Here is a 21682-nt window from a genome sequence, read left to right as displayed (position 1 = left end):
GAACATTGAAAATGAGGTCAAGGTCAGATGACACCTGCCAGTTGGACATGTACACCTTACAGTCCTTCCATACACCGAATATACTAGACCTATTGCTTATAGTATCTGAGATATGGACTTGACCACCAAAACTTAACCTTGTTCACTGATCCATGAAATGAGGTCAAGGTCAAGTGAAAACTGTCTGACGGGCATGAGGACCTTGCAAGGTACGCACATACCAAATATAGTTGAACTATTGCATATAGTATTAGAAAAAAAGACCAAAACACAAAAACTTAACTTTGACCACTGAACCATGAAAATGAGGTCAAGGTTAGATGACACCTGCCCGCTAGACATGTACACCTTACAATCATTCCATACACCAAATATAGTAGACCTATGGCATACAGTATAGGAAAAACAGACCAAAACACAAAAACTTAACTATAACCACTGAACCATGAAAATGAGGTCAAGGTCAGATGACACCTGCCAGTTGGACATGTACACCTTACAGTCCTTCCATACACCGAATATACTAGACCTATTGCTTATAGTATCTGAGATATGGACTTGACCACCAAAACTTAACCGTGTTCACTGATCCATGAAATGAGGTCGAGGTCAAGTGAAAACTGTCTGACGGGCATGAGGACCTTGCAAGGTACGCACATACCAAATAGAGTTATCCTATTACTTATAATAAGAGAGAATCTAACATTACAAAAAATCTGATTTTTTTTTCAAGTAGTCACTGAACCATGAAAATGAGGTCAAGGACATTGGACATGTGACTGACAGAAACTTCGTAACATGAGGCATCCATATACAAAGTATGAAGCATCCAGACCTTCCACCTTCTAAAATATAAAGCTTTTAAGAAGTTAGCTAACGCCGCCGCCGCCGTAGCCGCCGCCGCCGCCGCCGGATCACTATCCCTATGTCGAGCTTTCTGCGACAAAAGTCGCAGGCTCGATAATAAAACCACACATGATTTTGGAACCGACATTAAGATCAATTTAAGGAGACCTTAGAAGCATCGACAACACTAAAACGTGCCCTAGTTTTGTATAAAAATATGTGGGTTGGAGTAAAAAACGTTTGTGAGTTTTAACCCTTTCTTATTTGATTCATCATTGGAAGACTATTCGATTCATGGCAATTAATGCCAGCAGAGCCAATAAAAAGGCACGAATTCCATGATAGAGCTATCGAACTCAAAGTACTTGGTCGAAAGGTAAAGCAATCATGCATTCTTGTGTATTCAAATACTGGCAACTGCACTTCCAAATGAATTTCATAATGAATTTCATAACGAATTAAATATAGGTGGAAGAAGTACAAGATTTTATGTGATGTCCAAAGTAATCGTGTTCAACATATTTTTAATGTAAGATAAAAAGATAAATGTTAAATTTAGGTTTTATTTTCCATAATCAATTGTTCTGTTCGTCAACCATGAAGTATTATGAAAGAAAATGCATTTAGTTTGAATTTAAATTTTGGATTTTAACTAATAACCTATATATGTGATAATTTATAGTAATCTCTATACTGATAAGAGTCTCACGTGACTTGCGTAATGTGACTGACATAAACACAATTATTTATTTTTACATTTGATAAACCTAAAATGACTGTCAAATGGAGGGGGTGTTCTGTTGTAGTTGCTGGAATAATTGTACATTTGACATTAGGAACTATTTACACATTTGGTAAGTAATTATTGGTAAAATGAACATTTTTCTTTTTTAAATTAAAGTTAAAATAAAATTATATATTAAAGTCTGGGACAAGGACTAGCCATGCGGTACATACACATGTATGTGTATCTAATACTATTAAAGTGGATCAGGATGTCTAGTATGGCCCAAAGGTATGAGATGTATACTGTCACAATTGAGAGGGAGAGATCCGTTTGCGCCAAAAATGCGTCCTTTTGCGCCAATACTTTTTTATCCAATGCTACGTTTGCTCCACCTGTTTTAAAATTACATAGTTTCATTTGCGCCAAAAATAAAATATACGATTGCGCCAATTAAAAGAAAAATGACTTCCCTCCTCCTTTATCCGGGCTTGGGACCGGCAGTTTTCACTGACGGAGTTAAAGTCATTTTAAGTCATTTAATGGAATACTTTAAAACATAAAACTATGTACAGCCGGACATCATATATATTTGATTAAGAAGTTAAAGGCTGGAATTTGTAACTCATTACACATATAAAGTCTCTGCGACTGAGTTCTCCTTCTGCATATTTCATGTACTTTTGAACGGCAAAAGTTTCCTTTTCTGATACATGTCTAGTTCTAACTGCTGGTGCATGCGTACTTCGCGATTTAATGTATGTTGTAGCTTGACACTTTACTATATTGTCCAAAAACACAAACATGGAAGGATGGGATGAATAAAAGAGTTCATTATAATTCTTGTGGAATGCCTCTGCTCCATTATTAGTACGTCTTGCGGTAGATGGGGTTTCGGCCCATATGGATGGTGGGAACAAAGCACTGTCATCAGCATATGTGGCTAAAACATAGTCAGCAAACGCTTCTATTTTCTTGTCTTTTGGCATATCCTGTATCAAATCTTCAGCAAAGCAATCACCTACTTCATCTGGGTTCAGAAAGGCTAATCCAAAAAAATGGTGTAACCACTTGCTACTATCACTGCCAACTTTTTTATACTCTTTTGCTAGTCCAAGATTTTGTATTTTACGCCACCATGCTTGGCCAAGATGAAAACGACATGCCTTGATGATAATTCCTGGGAAAAACTCTTTAACGACAACATGCATTCTCTCCTCAAAATCTACATGCATAGATGCAAAATTCATTTGAAGATTAAACCTTTCACAACATTCCTTAAGCAAAGAAAACATTTTTCTGCAGATGTTCCTCTTCATGATGAAATAGCTCCGAACATATGATCTTTGCTGGTCTTTCGGATATATTTTCTGTAGCTTTTCTTTTGCATGCCGTGCGTAGTATTTGACGCTATAACTTTTGTGGATCTGTCTCATGTATATGTGCAAGATTTCCACTCAAAACAGCTATACATTGCTCATTGGTATAAGCTGTAGCACTGCAGTTTTTGGTAGTACATCGCCATCTTATTTCTCCACTTTTTTTAATAGACCTTTTCAACAATTGTCTACATCTACAATTGAGAACGACTACGACAGGTGAGATATGAGGGGTCGTCTCAAAAATAAAATTTAAAAAAATAATATTGATCGCATATGATTATTTTGATTGCCAATTAGACAACTATCCAACTTGACGTGTATAAAAGTAATTGTTGAGTACCGTACCTTATTTTGTTGATAAAGTATTTGCTTATCAAAATTAAACTTATTTGTGAATTGACTATGAAGAAAAGGAAGGACTTCAATGTTTCATTTCTTTTAGACGTCGAGTTTGAAAATGAAAAAAAAAACAAAAAACAAACCTGTATTTTTGTAGTAGATTTTTAATTAATCAATATTTTATGTCTGTTGACAAGGGCGGTACATGTTTCTACAATGTCTGTTAATTTTGGCTTCGGATGCCTCAATGGTATTCATTACTTTATTTCTTTTTAATTCACCAATTTGATGTTCAACTTGAAATCGATATTCAGCGACAATGTAATTTAAATTTCGACTATTTCTCTTTAAATTGTCCGGTTTACTGTGCCGTCGTTTGACCTGAGCCCCGGCAACCAGATGCCGTAGCGGACAAGAGAGAGGAGGAAGCTGATGAATTGCCTCGCCCTAATGTTGTACGACCAAAACAAACTTAAAGCAAAATAGCGCAAAACAATTGAACCTCATTCGCGAGAATTAGCTGGAGTACAATAAATTCATAACAAAATAGATACCAAGATTTTTAAAGGCCCTTGGTGTCTCTGCTGATTCAGATTCAGATTCAAATCGTAAGATTTTTTTTTCGTTCTCTTGCTATTTTTATGACTTCCGCAGTAGGAAAAAAATCACACAATGCAACATATAAAACAGACATTCAGAGTTACCGCATGGTCTGCATTTTGGTTAAAGACCCCATCCCAAACTCCAAAAAAGAAAAAAAAAGGAAACAAAGTTACTATCTTTGATCGAATAAAAAGGAAATAAATATAAGAGCGAAGCATAATGTCAAAGTATCAAATTGTAAACTAAAAATTCTATTGTGACCAACTTGTTCAGGAATTGTTTCAGGAGCATAAAACATGCGGCGGGGTTTTACTAGTTTATATGGATCTAAAACCTCCCCTATGTATGGTCAGAGATGAAACTTAAAAACCATTATGCATGGCAAAAATAGAAAAGAGTAGAAAACCAAAGCTATGTCCTGAAAAGGGGAAGGGTAGGCAGTTCTCGCTTCTTGCCAGACACACGAAGGTCATTTTTCTGCAACAGGGAAAGGAATCTACGACAAAGGGACAAGGTATGTTGTCTTTCGGGACACGGACAACCTATAACGATCAATCGGTTCGGCACTTTCCAAAAAGACACTGCAATGAAAACAAGCTCTGTGAGATGTAAATACCATACGCATCTCTGAAGAGACATTTATTGTCAAAATGCGCATGTGGCGCAGAAAAAAAATGGTGCCGTTAATGTTTCCAGTTCATTAAGGAAACATCTCAACTTTAACATGGTATTTTAAAGCGGAGTAATCCCTCGTAACTAAATGATCGATGTGGCCTTTTCCTTTGACCTTTAAACCAATAGGCTTTTACACCTCCCAAAATTGAATGTGTACAAAAAGTAACGTGAAGATCGGTTGTGATAGACAAACTCTAGCGGACAGACGGCAGTCCTGTTACAATGTTCAATCCGCAAATTTCATAAATAGTATTACAAAAACGAATTGATCGCCATTGGCATGTGGAACAATCTGCATTGACAGACTCGCTTATTTAAATACTCACATAATAACATTTAAGTAGAAAAAAAGGCAGATTACGATGTGAAATGATTGCAGTAATTATATATTTGAAGGTTTAATAAATTCAACGTAAAATGTTGTATAAATACATGTAATTATAATGTTATACAAAAGAGAGAGATATAATTCATTTTTGTTTGAAATATGTTCTTTCGTCAAAATAGTGTAAAACGATAAATCGAAGGTGAAAACGTAATACTATTCACGAATGATTTTCAATTTTGAGACGACCCATTCATTTTACCTGTAAACTGTAGGTGTCATTAGTCGGTGTCGAGAGTTGTTGAAAAGGTCTAATAGAAGCTGGACGAAATTTATGGCCATCTTAAACAACAACTGGCTCCCCTCGATTCGATTCTAATTTCTTTATAGTAATATCCATGTTGTCCAAGCAAAGACTTCTCTTAAACTGATTTTTTTTTATATTCGTCACTGAACACTTTTTATAATTAGTGTTCACCTGTTGGTTTATATACATACCTTTAGTATAATGTTAATCCTATTATTTATACTCACCTTTCACCAACAAGAGTAACAATTATTTCACGAATACAAATTTATAAGACAAAAATAAGAATAAATATATATAAATCTTTAATATGTACGATCAATATGTGTTCAGGTAAATTGGCGCAAATGAGTTCCGAATATTGGCGCAATTGATACATTTGAAAAAAAAAATGGCGCAAATGATACCCCTGAAACACAGTAATTGGCGCAAAAGGACTGCTGACAATTGAGAAATGATCAATCTATGATCTGTTACCTTTTATCAAATAACTATATGTAAATTAATTCTATTAAAAAGTGACAACCAAAAGCAGGTAGAGAAAAAGGTAGTGAATAATATGATAAGCTGTCGATGAAATTATTAGGGAAAATTATAATCATCAAAAGTAGTTTCAATTGCAAAGGTTGTATTAGATCCAGATAGTATGGTAAAGGAAAGTCATGTAAAGTTTGGCCCAATTTATATCAAATGTTACATATTGTTCTCAAGCCATCAATTTGTCAGATATCAGCAATTATATTCTAAAATTTGTCTTAAATATTTGCGTTTACTTAGGACTTGAAACTTCTTTCGTTTTATGCAAAACTGCCAAAATAGTCTCATTTGGAGATCTTGTTAGTTATCTTTACGTATGAGCAAATAAAAAAAAAACACACACACACACCAAAAAGAGATTGTTCAGCAAGTGATGCTTATGAACTAACGTTCCCTTTTTGGAAATGGCATGGTTTCATACCTGATTAGAAATGGAAAAAAAACCTAAAACAAATAAAAACAAAAATAAAATTACAAACAAAACAATTATACAAAAACTAAAAACCAAACAAGCATTAAATGTTGGATAGAGGACAGGCGTAAATTGTTACACTTTAAAGCAACTCCACAAAAACAAGATTGGTTTCATTTAGAAACGCGCTTTCAGATATGATGTCGAAAATTGTTCAGTTAATCAGATAAACTTTACCTTGCTGCCTTGGTTCAGAGTTGGAGCTTTAAGTTGTGACATTGATATGGCCATCAGCCAGATTCATTCTTAAGTTCAGTCAGTGTCATCCGACCAAGTGGTTTCAGAGGAGACATTGGTATTGTCTCTGCTTTCCAGATGCAAAACAACAGAAGAGTGTTTTCAAAATTCAGGTTCAAACGGTTTAATCTAGATCTTTGATTAATTGTCTCTACTGACTTATATCCCACACCTCCTTCGTACATTGATGTACACACAAAGCAGACTGAATACATTAACCCTGTCAATTCTTAAACATTGAATTTCATCAATTTTATCTGGAAACTTTTACGCGTTTGAATGTTGAAATACTAAGAAGTCATTTTCATTATCTTAGGAAACATGACACCTTATATAACGTCTTATCTGCGTCAAAAGGATATCGATAACGATTTGACGTACTCTAGAAGTATTTGGATATTTTCCTCAGCAGCCATGGGACAAGGAGCGTCAATGTTCATTGGAGGATTTATGTATGAGAAGATAGGGCCACGATGGACTACCTTGATCGGGTCATGGATATCCAGGTACTTTACACATAAATTATTTTAAAATACCGTCTCGTCACAAATTATCAGAGACATTTTTCTAACGATTTGAAAATCTCTGTAAGAAACTATCTTTATTTACAAACAACACTAACATTTAATGTTTCGGAAAATTCATACAAGGAGCTGACAGTTAAATATAATTATATCAAATTACGGCGATGAGTCAAAGTCATGGTTATTCGCTATTATTTTTATTGAATTGTAAAGTTTTTGAGTTTTTATGCCCCCGCCGTACCGGAGGAGGCATTAAATTTTACCCTTGTCCGTCTGTACGTCCGTCCGTACGTCCCGAAATTGGTTTCCGTTCTCTTACTTTAGTTTGCCTCAACCAAATGTTATGAAACTTATACACAATGCTTATTACCACAAAACACAGATTAAGTTTGAATTTTAGTGCCATCACTTGTACCGTTCTAGAGTTATGCCCCTTTACAAATTTTTCGTTTCCGTTCTCTAACTTAAGTTTGCCTCAACCAAATGTTATGAAACTTATACACAATGCTTAGTACTACAAAATGCAGATCAAGTTTGCCCTCTTCCAAAAGCAAAAATAAATTCAGCAAAAAGTATTTGGTGACCAGTCCGCGGTCTCGGGTTCACGTTTTGCTTTTCCTTTTATTAAATAAGCAACTTGTTTGCAATGTTTCATGAAGGTATCAGCATTTCCTTTAAAAAGATTTTTGTCCAAGTACTATAAACAATATTACTTAACCCTAAATGACCCTTACATATATATCTTCTAATTGTTGCATCTGGTTGTCTCGTACATGTGTATCTTCTAGTTGTTGCATCTGGTTGCCTAATACATGTGTATCTTCTAGTTGTTGCATCTGGTTGCCTAATACATGTGTAGCTTCTAGTTGTTGCATCTGGTTGCCTAATACATGTGTATCATTTAGTTGTTGCATCTGGTTGCCTAATACATGTGTATCTTCTAGTTGTTGCATCTGGTTGCCTAATACAAGTGTACCTTCTAGATGTAGTATATTACTGTTGTCTAATACATCTGTAATTTCTAGTTGTAGTATCTGGTTGCCTCATACATGTGCATCTTCTAGTTGTAGTATCTGGTTGCCTCATACATGTGTATTTTATAGCTTTAGTATCTGCTTTCCGAATACACGTGTTTCTTCTAGTTGTTGCATCTGGTTGCCTAATACATGTGTATCTTCTAATTGTTGCATCTGGTTGCCTAATACATGTGTATCTTCTAGTTGTTGCATCTGGTTGCCTAATACAAGTGTATCTTCTAGATGTAGTGTCTGGTTGTCTAATACATCTGTATTTTCTAGTTGTAGTATCTGGTTGCCTCATACATGTGCATCTTCTAGTTGTAGTATCTGGTTGCCTCATACATGTGTATTTTATAGCTTTAGTATCTGCTTTCCGAATACACGTGTTTCTTCTAGTTATAGTATCTGGTTGCCTAATACATGCGTATCTCCTATTCGTTATATCTGGTTGCTCCATACGCGTGTATCTTCTAGTTGTAGTATCTGGTTGACTTATACATATGTATCTTCTAGTTGTAGTATCTGGTTGCTCCATACGCGTATATCTTCTAGTTGTAGTATCTGTTTGTCAAATACATGTGTATCTTCTAGTCGTTGTATCTGGTTGCCTAATACATTTGTATCTTCTAGTTGTTGTATCTGGTTGCTCCATGCGAGTGTATTTTCTATTTGTAGTATCTGGTTGCCTGATACATGCATTTCTTCTAGTTGTAGTATCTGGTTGCCTAATACATCTGTATTTTCTAGTTGTAGTATCTGGTTGCCTTATACATGTGTATCTTCTAGTTGTAGTATATGGTTGCCTCGATTATACTTATTCAAAATACAATACTCTTTTAAGTAAAAGGTATTGAAAAAAATATTACGGAACTCAATTTTCTCTTTACGTTTGTATGACTTCAAGATAAAACATTAAGTTTCATAATTCCTACAAATAGAAATGTTTACGCCAAAAGATAACTGCTGCTATTTGCATGCATTTTTAAAATACAGCATACTTCTACCAGAACATGAATATGTATTCAGCATGAACTTGAACAAATTTTGGTCCTCAATGATCTTCAATTTCGTTCTTTAAGGATTAAGTATCAAAGAATCAATTCTGAAGGATTTGCAGAGAAAAGGTTAAAAGGACACATAATGCATTATTTATTTTCTGTATGAAGAATTTATCTTTCACTGTATTTACAATTGTCTTCACTTTGATATTTTTTTAGTGGCGGAGTCGCCCTGACGTATTTCTCCGTCCAGAAATCTTTCGCGCTTGTCGTGGTAACGTATGGTTTAATGTTTGGTTTAGGTGTTGGAATTGCCTATGCTGTGCCTATCAATTGTGGACACAAGGTGAGATCTTAATTGTTAGCAGCTTTATTCGATCAACATCTGAAGTATCATGGTGTTCCATGACCAGAAAATATTAGACACATATTAATCATAAATGGCCTCAATAAAGGTTAAATGGATTTCGTCTTTCCAGGTTATGGTCTGCGTTCTATACTAATCATACTTTCGTCCTTCTTAAAAAACAAAATGTTACAATTTGATCGTTGGACTATTATTTACTTTGAAAACAAGGCTCATCGTTGAAGGCCGCACTGTGACAAAAACTAGACTGAGTGATTGTTTTTTCACATCTTATATGTATATAACCTGGGTTTTGCCTTTTTTAACAAATGTATATGTACACTAACAAGAAGATTATCTTTACAGAAAATGATTTTTTTTTAATTATAGCTGAGGTATTGTCTCATTCAAACTGTGATTCAGAAAAATCAACATACAAATTTAAGGTCTACGTTTTTTTGCAACAACTAGATCCCATCACAATAATTTTGATGTCGTAGTAATCTGTTTCATTCAATAATGTATTTATTTTTTTTTTATAAATGTGATGCTTTAGTTAAAGTATACCTTATCAAAGTTCTCAACCTATTGCATTGTTTGACGTCGTATATTTTAAATACATGGAAGTATTTATACTTTGCATAAACATTTGTATAACAAGTTGTACAAAAGAGAGGCAGAAGATACGAAAGGGCCATTCAAAATTCTTAAGTAGAAGACAAACCGACAAAACCATCGCGAAAACGAAATACGAAGAAAAGATAAACAAAAGTCTACAAAACACTTTATAGAAATTAAATACTGAACAATACGACTCCTTCCTTAAAAAAAACAGAGTTGAGTTTTTTTTTCTAAGGTGCTCCGGAAGGACCGTTCCTGTTCCACATATGTAGGTTTACAAATGTAGCTATATGTGACTTTATTTGATATTAATATTATGAAAAGGAATTGATATATTCTTTTGATAATTTTATCACTGTTATATGATAGTTATTTCAACTGCATGTATATCTTAAACTATATTTGCATAATTTATTTCAAATTTTGTTGACGCACTGCCGTGTCCCCGACGATTAGTATCCCCAGTGTAAAGGGTATTTTCCTAACATGTATAATATATGTTACTCAAATTGTCTCGTAAACAGAACTTGTATACCCAACATTTCCTTTAAAAAAAGGTTGAAATCTGGTCGTTTATGCTAGAATGGGCGCAAAACAACAAGAAAATATAACGGAGAGGTGAACGGATGCACTGACGTGCAGATGAATTATTATTTTCTATTCCCCCCTTATCGATGTATAGGCGATCAGAATTATCATCAGGACATTTAACGAACTTCATTGACGTTGAGAATTAGTTCTCTTTACTAGAGACAGTAATAAATCATGGCTTCGTTTGCTCTATTGTCAAGCTTATGCAACTACTAGTCTGTATATTTCCCCATTATAGAGATACCAACTACAGGATTATGTTGTTCAAACAGCGTTCCGATGACAGTCTTTATTTACTCCAACACATTTATTTAGACTTAATACAGTAATTACTGGTAATGTGTTATTTATATAGTGGTTTCCTGAACATAAAGGACTTGTAAGCGGGTTAGTTGTAGCGGGCTTCGGAAGTGGAGCCTTTATATTTGATCAAATTCAAACAGTTTTTCTTAATCCAGAAAATAAAGAAGCAGATCTGAAAGTTGCGGGAGACAAGTAAGTTATGATATTTAAACACCATCCTTTCTGTAAATTGAAACTTTCAGAAATCTTTATTGATCACATAAAAACAAATATAGTCTCACAGTAGTTTTTTATGTTAAGGATTTGAACTCTTTTCTATGTCTGCCTGGAACATTTACCAGGATGCCAGACAAGAGTCTCAGCTTATATAAAACATTATCCTTATGTCAGAACGTAACAAATTGCATTTATTTCATATTAGTCCTAGATAATTATCAGTACACAAAAATGTTGTTCTCAAGACTACCTCATATCAAAATATGATAGAGCGCAATCTTTTTGTAGATATTTTACAGAAAATGCAGTATTAGATAAAGTACCAAGTTGTTTCCTTTTACTTGGAGGATGTTATGCTGCTCTACAGTTGATTGGATGTTTGATGTTAGCTGATCCTCCTCATCAAGTAAGAATTTGTCCTCACTTTTATATCGATAAGTAATAAAATGAAACTAAATTTAAACGACAAAGTACATCTCTGACCTTTTATAAATGCATAATACTATGAATGCCGCTGACATTTGCTATTTTCTCAATTTATTTAGTATCAGTTGTTACCACAGAATATGGGTGCAGATGAAGACGAAGGTGTAGTTCAAAAGTATGTTGAATAATATTAGGAGATAATAACCAATGAAATAACTTGCCTGCTCCGTCGTCCGCAAACCTCTGTATCTTGCAAACACGTTGATGTTTTTATTTTGGCTGGAGCTATCTTCTTATTAACAGAATTACCTTCCATGATTAATATATATGTTCCGGACCATTTGAGTATTTGGACCACATGCGTATGGTCATGACCATATGTGTATATACTCATATGGTCCGACCATACGCGTATGGTCCGGGTAATTAACTGATGATTAACGTTGAAAAGGTGTCGCATAGTTAAGAGTTTCTTAAAATGAAAATTTGATATATTCAATCATATGGTAATCAATGTTACATGATTAATGAAACAATGTGAATTTTACTTACAAGTAAGTATTATTTTGTTTGTTAGATTAGAATTTCTTAAATATTTCAAATTGTTTTTAGTTATTTTCAAAATGTGTTCTTGCTCCTACTCATACGATCTTACAATAACATTAAGAATTATAATTAGGGGCAAGAAGACATCAATTAAATGAAAATAAGTAAACATTAGAAGACATTTTGTTTCTGGAAAAATAATTTAAACATCAAGAAAAAGAACATGTCTCAAAATAGGTACATGTCTCAAACGCCCGTGGTTTCACTTACGGACGAAAAAGTCGACAACCAGGAACAAGGCGCTTTAAATTGATGCTAACGAAGATAAAATAATAGATACACCTAAATTCAGACAATATATGAAAAAGATAAAGAAATTCGATTAGTAACGTGTGCCGTTTTTGGTTCGGAAAATTTGCTGTGTGTTCCTGCGAATTTATTCGAAAAATACCTATATGGTCTAAATACTCATATGGTCCGACCCATTAATAACCAAACGAGTATAATACTCGTATGGTCCGACCATACGCGTATGGTCAGACCATATGAGTATACGCATATTGTCATTACCATACGCGCATGGCATGACCATACGCGTATGGTCCAAATACTCATATGGTCCGGAACATATATAATACAATGCAATGTTTAATTTTTAGTTATTGCTGCAAAATGAGTGCAATCGTTACCCTTCAGTGTCCAAATCACGTTGATTCTAGAATAACCTTTCATGTGTATTTTTTTAACCAAAGCCGTTTTGGAAGCAAGACTCATTAAATGTTAACGAGAATCAAACCATGTCAAACATAAAACATTTAAACAGTTTAAGATTATCTGCGCTGAGGAAGTTGCAATCTTATTTTCAGCAGAACTACATAATTTGTAAACTGAAAATTAATATAAGAATTTATCAAGTCAATGATGCCAATACTGAAGCACTAACTACTTACTAGCCCGGGAAGTAACAGTTAAACAGCAGCGGCACTGACACGATGGTGGTAAGATAAACGTGATATACCTATTCCACTGTGCATGACCCGTGTTTAGAGAATAGCCTACAATAGAGATGAATAAACCAAAGTATGTGTGATTGTATCTGTTTTGTGTTTGGTATTTAGTTTGTATACACTATTGATGTATCTTTGAACTGTGATTTCACAGCAACCTATCCTTTGTTATTTTTCGTTGCAGTCCAGAAAATGAGGCCAGTTTTACATGGAGAGAAGCGATTAAGCAAACTGCCTTTTACCAGTTATGGTTTATATACTTGTTTAATGGACAAGGTATACAGTTTGTGTCGGGATTATATAAGGTATTGCATTTATCAATATTTTTTTGATTATATATATGTATATGTATATTTATTATCGGTGTTCCCACTGTCTGTATCACTCTGCTCAGCTCTTCATAAAATTGCATATCACGGCTTTGAGACGTCAAATACGTTGGCCTGGCCTTAATAACTTTGATCCAGACATATCATAGACGTCACAATGAATGAATCGACGTTGATAATTTTCATCCGAACTTATTACGACATCTTCCGGTTTGCTGGTGAAACAAAGAAAACACTTTTTTCTGTCATGCAAATACACAAATACAATCCGATAAATGGATTATCAGGTTGTCTGCAAATTGATATTGTAAAATATCACTGCTCGACACAATATGAAGCCTTTAATTATTCTCACAATAAAATTTCAAATATTTTTTGTCAGTTTTTTGTTATAGTATTCATATGTTTATATTTTTTATTGATATGACCATTATTATTTTTCTTTAAAACTTCGACATGATGATTTTTAATATTTGTTATGACTTCCGTAAACAGGCCTATGGACAAAGTTTTATAAAAGATGACCACTTTTTAGCTATAGTTGGATCTTTGGCAGCAGTTTGTAATGGTTCTGGAAGAATTATGTGGGGACATTTAGCTGACAAATACTCATTTAGGGTAATTTGATAAAACATTTACAACTTATTACCGTTCCGGAGCACCGGGGTTCAACTTATTTTATGTTGCTCAAGATTTAGTTTTATGTGTTTTATGTGTAGTGTTATGTGGGACGTTGTTTGTCTGTTTAAAAAATACGAAGATGTGGTATGATTGCAAATGACAACTCTACACCAGAGACAAAATGACGTAGAAGTTAACAACTATAGGTCACCGTACGGCCTTCAACAATGGACAAAACCTATACCGCTTAATAAGCTATAAAAGACCCCGAAATGACAAATGTAAAACAATTGAAACGAGAAAACTAAATGCCTGATTCATGAAAATAATAACAACTATAGGTAATTACTGCCTTTTATTCTTTTGGCCATGGTGCCGGTCTGTCTTTGTAAAACTGTTTCTGACTACCGCCTTAGTATCTTCTTCCCCTTTTTTACAACTTTATTGGTAAGATTTAAACTACAGATGATGATTTTCTGCTGCACTGTTTAGATAGAGACTTACCCCAATTTCCGACGAGTTAATAAACTTTCACTATTTTGTTTACTTAAGAGTCCATGCATTCCCCTTATACTTAAAATATGTTTTTACAATGCATTTAAACACTTAATGATATTTCTAACGAGTACACCGAGTGCATTTTTAATGTTATAGATAATAATGTAACTTTACAGGAGTTTTCGACCTGCATCAGATAGAAAAATGTCTTACTGAAGTAAAAACAAAAGCAGAACACCTATGTACACATACCTTTATCATGTTGTATATGTGTGAAAAAAACTAAACCAAAGAAAATTTGTTGGAAACCAGTTCTACTCCTTATGTCGTCTACTGTATACATTTCACGGGGGAGGGGGAGGTACATTTATCTTTATACGATTGAAAAACTGCCGTTCTTTCTTCTACTTGCAGCTTGCTATGATGTTGTCCTGTGGAAGTTTTGCTGCATTGACTCTTTCATTTGGATTAACAAGTTTATCTGGGAAAGGGTTATATCTTATTTATGTTTGTTTGTTATTTTTATGTTTTTCGGGAAATTTTTCACTGCTACCCACAGCAACGTCAAAAGCTTTCGGCCAAAAAGAGTATCCAATAATATATGGAATGGTATTTACTGCATCTGTAAGTATAGCACACATTTTATACTTTTACCTAAAAAAATAATCCGAACCTTTCAGATTTTACTCAGCAGTCGACGGTTTTAATTCACTTAAATTTTTCATTTGAATTCTATACCTATTTTTTTTTGTATTTCTAATTACCTTTCTGAGAGGTAGGAAACGTACAAGTTAGTGATAGATTAAGGATAGATGGCATATTTTGTTTTTGCCATTTGGAATTATGTATAAATTTTAAAGGTAATCTCAGTATTAGCGCGTGAGAAAGGGAATATGGAATTGATGTGCATGAAGTATATTTTTGAAGATATAACAGTAAATAAATGTAGAAATGTAGAGAATATCAATATTAGTGCTAATCCTCGTTTTAAAAATTTATCAAAGGTCTTTAATGCTTCGATTTTAAACTAACACATAAGAGACGGAACAATTTGACTTAACTCGTATTCTGGTAGTATTTTTTTCTATTTGTATGAACATTTGTTCGATATTATATAATTTATTAATCATTTAGAAAGGAAGGCTCCAATTCCCGCAGGCAAAGTTGATCTTTAATGGAATTAGCTTTTTTTTATGTTACATATATAGCTCCTAATACTGCCTAGAACTCATACGTTCTTGACTTTAAACTTTTGAGTTTGAACGCTCCTTATCAAGAAGAATCCAGATAAGGAATCGGACACACCAAAATAGTATGTTATTTTCATATTATACACGTGAAGTTTATACATTTTTGTTTCATGGACTGACATGTAGAATGAAAGTCCGTCGCAGTATGAACAAGGTTAAACACCCCCTATTATTATTAGCAGTATGAACAGATGTATTCAGATATCAATATGATGAATAATAATGGATTTATCCTTTCTTGTAGGTGATAACCTCTCCGATCGGGGCTATTTTATCTGAGAATCTGAAATCTGTGATAGGGTGGTACGGGATGTACTTGATGTGTGCTGTATTTTCCTTGACTAGTAAGTATTTCAGTATAAATTAGTTATAATGAACAATTTTAATGAAGTGTAGCGCTCAATTACTATTGTGAGATTTAACGGCAGATAATACGTAATTATATCTGCTAATTTGTGAATATTACAGTATTTCATATCGAAATTTGAAATTATCAAGTATACATAATTTTTCTATTACATTTAAAATAAATTATCACTGATATATATAAACCTTTATTGAAATAGTACAAAGAGTTTACTCACGATTTGTTGTGCATGTCTTACGTTCGGATTCCTTGTAAAGTGTTTTACAAATGCTGTTTGTCTTATTTTTATTTTTTTTTTGCCGTGATATGATTTGTCCTTTGAATTATAGTATTTTAGTACTTTTTGTTCCAACCTCATATTCCGCGGGTAATAGTTATACTCTTCATCGGTCAGTGACATACTAATTTATCAGGATTATAGGTCATCTTATTCTCATAACCATATTGCATCGTTAGTTAGATTTTCAACTGGTGTGGTAGTTACGGACGTTGATTGTTTTATCTAATATAAAAGATCATACTATACCATAAGTTTGATTACAATTCTTGCTGGAGTTACGGAACCTTGACTACCTTTTTTATTATTATTGTAACAATGATATCTTGTGAACTCAACTCATAAGACTGTTTGTCCGAAAGTCTGCTTATTTGACACGATTTGTTGTCACCAGCTGTAATATACCCATACTATATATATCACCATTCTATACCATCATCAAGTTTGTTTTGACAATTCTTGCGGGGTTGTGAAATTATGACCTTTCTTTTACTATTGTAATGCAATGACACCATGTTAACCCTTCTCGAACCGATTGTCATAATGTGCACTTGACCATACTTTATTACCATTCTTAGTTTCATTATTTATGAGGGGATTTATCGACTCTGGCCTATCGAGCCTCATTTAACTATAGTGACACCTTGTGCATATAACTCCTTATAGAAAGCTTCTGAAAAAATAAATGCCAGGCTTATTACGTAAGTTAACGAATACACATAGTTTGTGCTTCATGCCGACCTCACGTGTCAAGCCCTTTCCAACTGATTCTACAGTTTGTTCTATGTTGTGCTGTTACACCACTTTCTCATAGGGAGAGGATTGAGCGCTCGTTTACATGTTTGAATTGATTGAAATTTTTGTGGTTTTTGCTGGTTGCTATCTGTAACATTTGTTTTTCATTTATTGTTTTATAATAAAAATAGCCGTTTTTTTTCTCGTTTGAATTGTTTTACATTTTGTCATTTCGGGGCCTTTTATGCCTTACTAAACAATATGGATTTTGCTCATTGATGAAGGCTTATGAGGACCCATGTTTGCTTACATCCACATCAGTTCATCAATGAAAATTCATGTACTAGTAGTTTTGGGGAACATTTCATTATGGTGTAGATCTGATAAATATGTAAAACTAACTGTTGATTTTACGAAATGGGTTTTTGCTGTGTGCATCTTCAGGCAAGGTTGAGGTAATATCACGCAAGCTAAGTTAAGCTTCGGGCTTAAAATATAAGTTTTCGGATACGCATCAAACTATTTAAGGTACTTTTTTGTATTGCATTGGTTGCAGTATCATACATACATTACTAGGTAAGAATGAGGCAATATTACGACAGCTTATTAAGTATTTCTGTTTGTTTTAGATAAGCTTACGACTAATGTTCTAATTCTTTTCTAAGGCACCGGCCTCCCAATAAGAAAGTAGACAGATTAGCGACTATTTGTACTAAATCTATACACACTGAATATAGTTCCCAATAATTCCTATATATGTGTACATGTGTACATTTGAACTGGGCAACGTTTGGGTTATGTCTTTAGAACAGTTCATTTAAGTATGTATTATGTATTGTTTTGTCAATTTGCTGGCTAGTTGTATCTTAGTTTTATTAGCATGATTAGGTAAGTGTATTGATACAATACCAGTACGGTTGACAACTGTTATAATCAGCAAACAATCAGAGTCAAGGTGGAGCTTTACTTGGAATGTCCAACCCATTTAAATGCCACTCATATTGACCAAATTACTTATTGAATTCAGTCTTACATAGTTAAGCAGACACTGTATCATTCAACTCAATACACAATACTTGACTTCATTAATGAATAAACAAATGTTTGATATATACTAGGGATGTCAACGATACTCGAGTATTCGAGTATCGCTCGATAGTACCGAGTATCGAATACCAAAATGATACTCGACTAATCGGTTTATGTTAGAATGTTGTTGCCTTCTTACAGAAATTTTTTTTTATTAAGAGCACTTCCTAGGAAATAAGATATTAATAAAATTAATCAAAATTAAAATATTTGTTCTATAGATTTTTATTAATTAATTGATTAGATTATTGCAAGTTAACATATCTAGTACATGTAGTAAATGAGCTATTAAGGATGGTATAAAATTCCTGGGACTATTAACATAGTCCTAGGTAATAATGTTGAGGGTTTTAAGTCCTTAAGACAACGATCCACAATACGTAAAATGGGTATAATTTTGTGTGTCCATTTTGTAAATGTTTTTCCGAGCGAGTACTCGAGTATCGCTCGGTAAATCCAACGAGTACTCGATTAGTAAATCTTCACCGAGTTGACATCCCTAATATATACAGATGTGACAGATTTAATAATTAACCTATTACTTTTGATCTACACTACATAAAATGACTGAAAGATAAAAGATTAAGGATTAACAAGATCTGTTTTCTTTTTGAGAAAAGACGAAATATGAAATCTGTATATATAAAGCTGAAGCCGGGTGCGGGATTTTCTTGCTGTGTTGAAGACAAATTGGTGGCCTTTGGCTGTTTTCTGCTCTTTGGTCTTGTTGTTGTCTCTTTGACACATTCCCCATTTCCATTCTCAATTTTATCTAGTAAGGGTTATATTGTGATTGATAAATCAGTGCAATAAGGGACGACATCAAAAGTTCAATGTAGGATAAAAAACTTAATTTACATAGTTTTTTCTCTGAAAAATCATTAATGACATGTTAAGATGCCAAAATAAGTTCACCTTCTAAAATTTAACTGTTTATGAAAGAAAATGCACCAAAAATGAAAAAAAAACTCCATCCTTTGGCAATATATTAAAAACTTTAAACACGTAAGTTATGAACAAAAAGAAATTCCTGTATACCTCCCTTCAACTAACTACTCATCTTCAGTGTAATCATTTTTTTTTTTAAATCAATTAGCGATCATTAGAGGAGAACAATAGTAAACCTTTGATTCAATATACAAAATGCTCACAAAACAACTTTTTCAGGCTGATTCAGACAAAGGTCATCATAGTTTCAAGTCTCTTTATCTATTGGTCCAAGATCTCCTACACGGATAATGAATGAACTTTAATTATTAAAATACTCTTTACTTGATAAATTCTTTTTTTTTCTTCTAAAGATGTAAACATAAAACATAAAACAGGGAACATTAGTGGATTAAAATCCTAACAGTGAACATTAGTGGATTAAAATCTCAAATTGCAATTTAAACGAAATTGTTATGTTAATTAAGGGACCTACTATCGTTGACTCACATTTAGCTAATTTTATCCACAAAAAAAAAACTAAATACTTCTTTTCTAAAGAACTGCAGTAAATGCAACTGTATGCAATAGTGCTATATCAAGCTTTTATTGGGGTCAACAACATACCTAAATATAATTTGAAATTATTCAACCATCTCTACCAATCTTTCCTTCAGTGATTTCGATCACTTTGATTACACAAGTCATCACGCACGAATGATTACTTATAAAAAATTTCAAAAGGACTTTTGAACATGAAAGTGTAAGGTTAAATTTATTGTGTGGGAAGCAAAATATTAGCAGCACCTTCATCTGGTATATGTCATATCCGGATTGATTCGTGAAGTCTGGTGTCATCTACAGAGACTTCCTTGAGAGAATACTATCTCTGTCATAGATATCCCTGCTTAATCAGGGTTATTCTTTTATACTTGTCTATGAGCTTCACACGAGCTTCACACGAGCTCTTCATCAATTGTAGCCATCTACTGACCGAAATTCCGAACTAATGTAGAGAGAATGCAACTTTAAACAGCGCAAATGTGTATCGCGCATAAATAGATCACAGTGAGGGTTACAGAAGTAGTTTCGGCAACATAAACTAAGGGAAAAAATTTTAACGGAGCAATCCGAATCAAATATTTGTAGATATGCAAATCATATAAGAATTATCTACAAATCAGTAAATATAATAAAATTGTTATGAAGTCATGAGTTATGTCCCTTAAACGACATTTTATAACCATTTGTTTTGTGTTGTTATGTTTGCTACTTCCTTAAAACCTATACTAGATGAAGGGAAAGTGTCATATCGAAAACTACTAGTGTCCGCAATAGGACATCTGTAAGAAAATCAAGTGAAAATAGTCGTAAATTTCCTCTATCTAGTAGTATTATAAAAATAAAAAGATGTGGTATTATTGCCAATGAGACAACATTTTACCAGATACAAAATGTCGTAGAAGGTTAGCAACTATTGTCTTGAGATGACTTTAACTTTAAAGTGTTCTACGAGTCGATGTCAAAGAAGTTATAGATCTTGAATATCAATTTTATACATCTTATTTCTTTTAGGAATATCTTCTCCATAGAGTCCATACAATTCTGAAAATTGTATAAATAGGTTGTTTTCTTTCTTTGCAGGTGTGATTATTGCATTCAAGTTTAATGTCAGGAAGTCCAATGGCCAGCATATCTAAATGTGCAGTTGATAACTATTTATATTGTAAAGGCTTTTAAGATATTTGTTATATTTTTATAAATACGTTTTGTTGTCTAATGTCTATTTAATTTTTATGTTCGCCATACTTTGAAATAGAAATATGGAATTCTGTAGGAGGTGACTAAAATGTCTAAACGCTAAAATGTCCTATCAATGCGCTTAAATGTGACCCACGACTCCACACATTACACTTGATTAGTTTGATGACAACCGCATTTTATATTGTATCGATACGTTGGCATGTGCAGCTCTATGCACAATTTACTGACTATTAAGTTTTATTGAGCAAATTTCTGACAAAGTAGATTCATATGTCTCAATTAACCAAGATTTCGAATCAGTCATTATGTCTATCCACTGTTTTTATTGAACGATAAGATAATTTGTTATTTCAACAGGAGGTTATAATGATAGTTTTTAATTGGAGGCTAAACGCTGTCCGATTTCGAAATACTAAGGATTTTCTACCCCAGGAATAGATACCTTTACTGTATTTGGCATAACCGTTTGGAATTTTTGGTCCTCAATGCTCTTCAACTTCGTACTTTATTTGGCCTTTTTAACTTTAATGATTCGAGCATCACTGATGGGTCTTTTTTAAGACGAAACGCGCGTCTAGCGTACAAAATTTTAATCCTGGTATCTACGATGAATTTATTTACAACCACTGGGTCGATGACACTGCTGGTGGAGGTTTCCTTCCCGAGGGTATCATCACCACAGTAGTCAGCACCTCTGGGTTGACATGAATTATCATTGATGTGGTCATGATTATAAATTAGCTGTTTACAAAACTTAGAATTTTTCGAAATACTAAGGATT

The 21682-nt window shown here is 33.5% G+C and overlaps 1 protein-coding gene across 1 annotated transcript; it reads left to right on the top strand.

Annotated features, from left to right (window-relative positions):
* The first annotated feature begins 1577 nt into the window (after positions 1–1577).
* On the top strand, positions 1578–20917 carry LOC127737845 (uncharacterized MFS-type transporter YhjX-like). The gene is made up of 11 exons (XM_052248787.1): positions 1578–1700; positions 6764–6953; positions 9208–9334; positions 10902–11041; positions 11354–11471; positions 11611–11666; positions 13229–13349; positions 13869–13991; positions 14907–15116; positions 15987–16086; positions 20782–20917. The coding sequence occupies exons 1-11, from the start codon at positions 1619–1621 to the stop codon at positions 20835–20837; spliced, it is 1323 nt and encodes a 440-aa protein (XP_052104747.1). The 5' UTR covers positions 1578–1618; the 3' UTR covers positions 20838–20917.
* The last annotated feature ends 765 nt before the right edge of the window (positions 20918–21682 follow it).

Source organism: Mytilus californianus, unplaced genomic scaffold (assembly GCF_021869535.1).
Source record: "Mytilus californianus isolate M0D057914Y unplaced genomic scaffold, xbMytCali1.0.p SCAF_4, whole genome shotgun sequence".
In the NCBI taxonomy this organism is placed as follows: Eukaryota; Metazoa; Mollusca; class Bivalvia; order Mytilida; family Mytilidae; genus Mytilus; species Mytilus californianus.
This window is presented reverse-complemented; position numbering and strand designations above follow the sequence as displayed.

Excerpts from the sequence above, each read along its gene's own strand:
- LOC127737845 (XM_052248787.1), top strand. The coding sequence starts at position 1,619 with ATGACTGTCAAATGGAGGGGGTGTTCTGTTGTAGTTGCTGGAATAATT. Across the intron at positions 11,042-11,353 it reads CTGAAAGTTGCGGGAGACAA|ATATTTTACAGAAAATGCAG; the intron begins GTAAGTTATGAT and ends ATCTTTTTGTAG. Across the intron at positions 13,992-14,906 it reads CTGACAAATACTCATTTAGG|CTTGCTATGATGTTGTCCTG; the intron begins GTAATTTGATAA and ends TTCTACTTGCAG.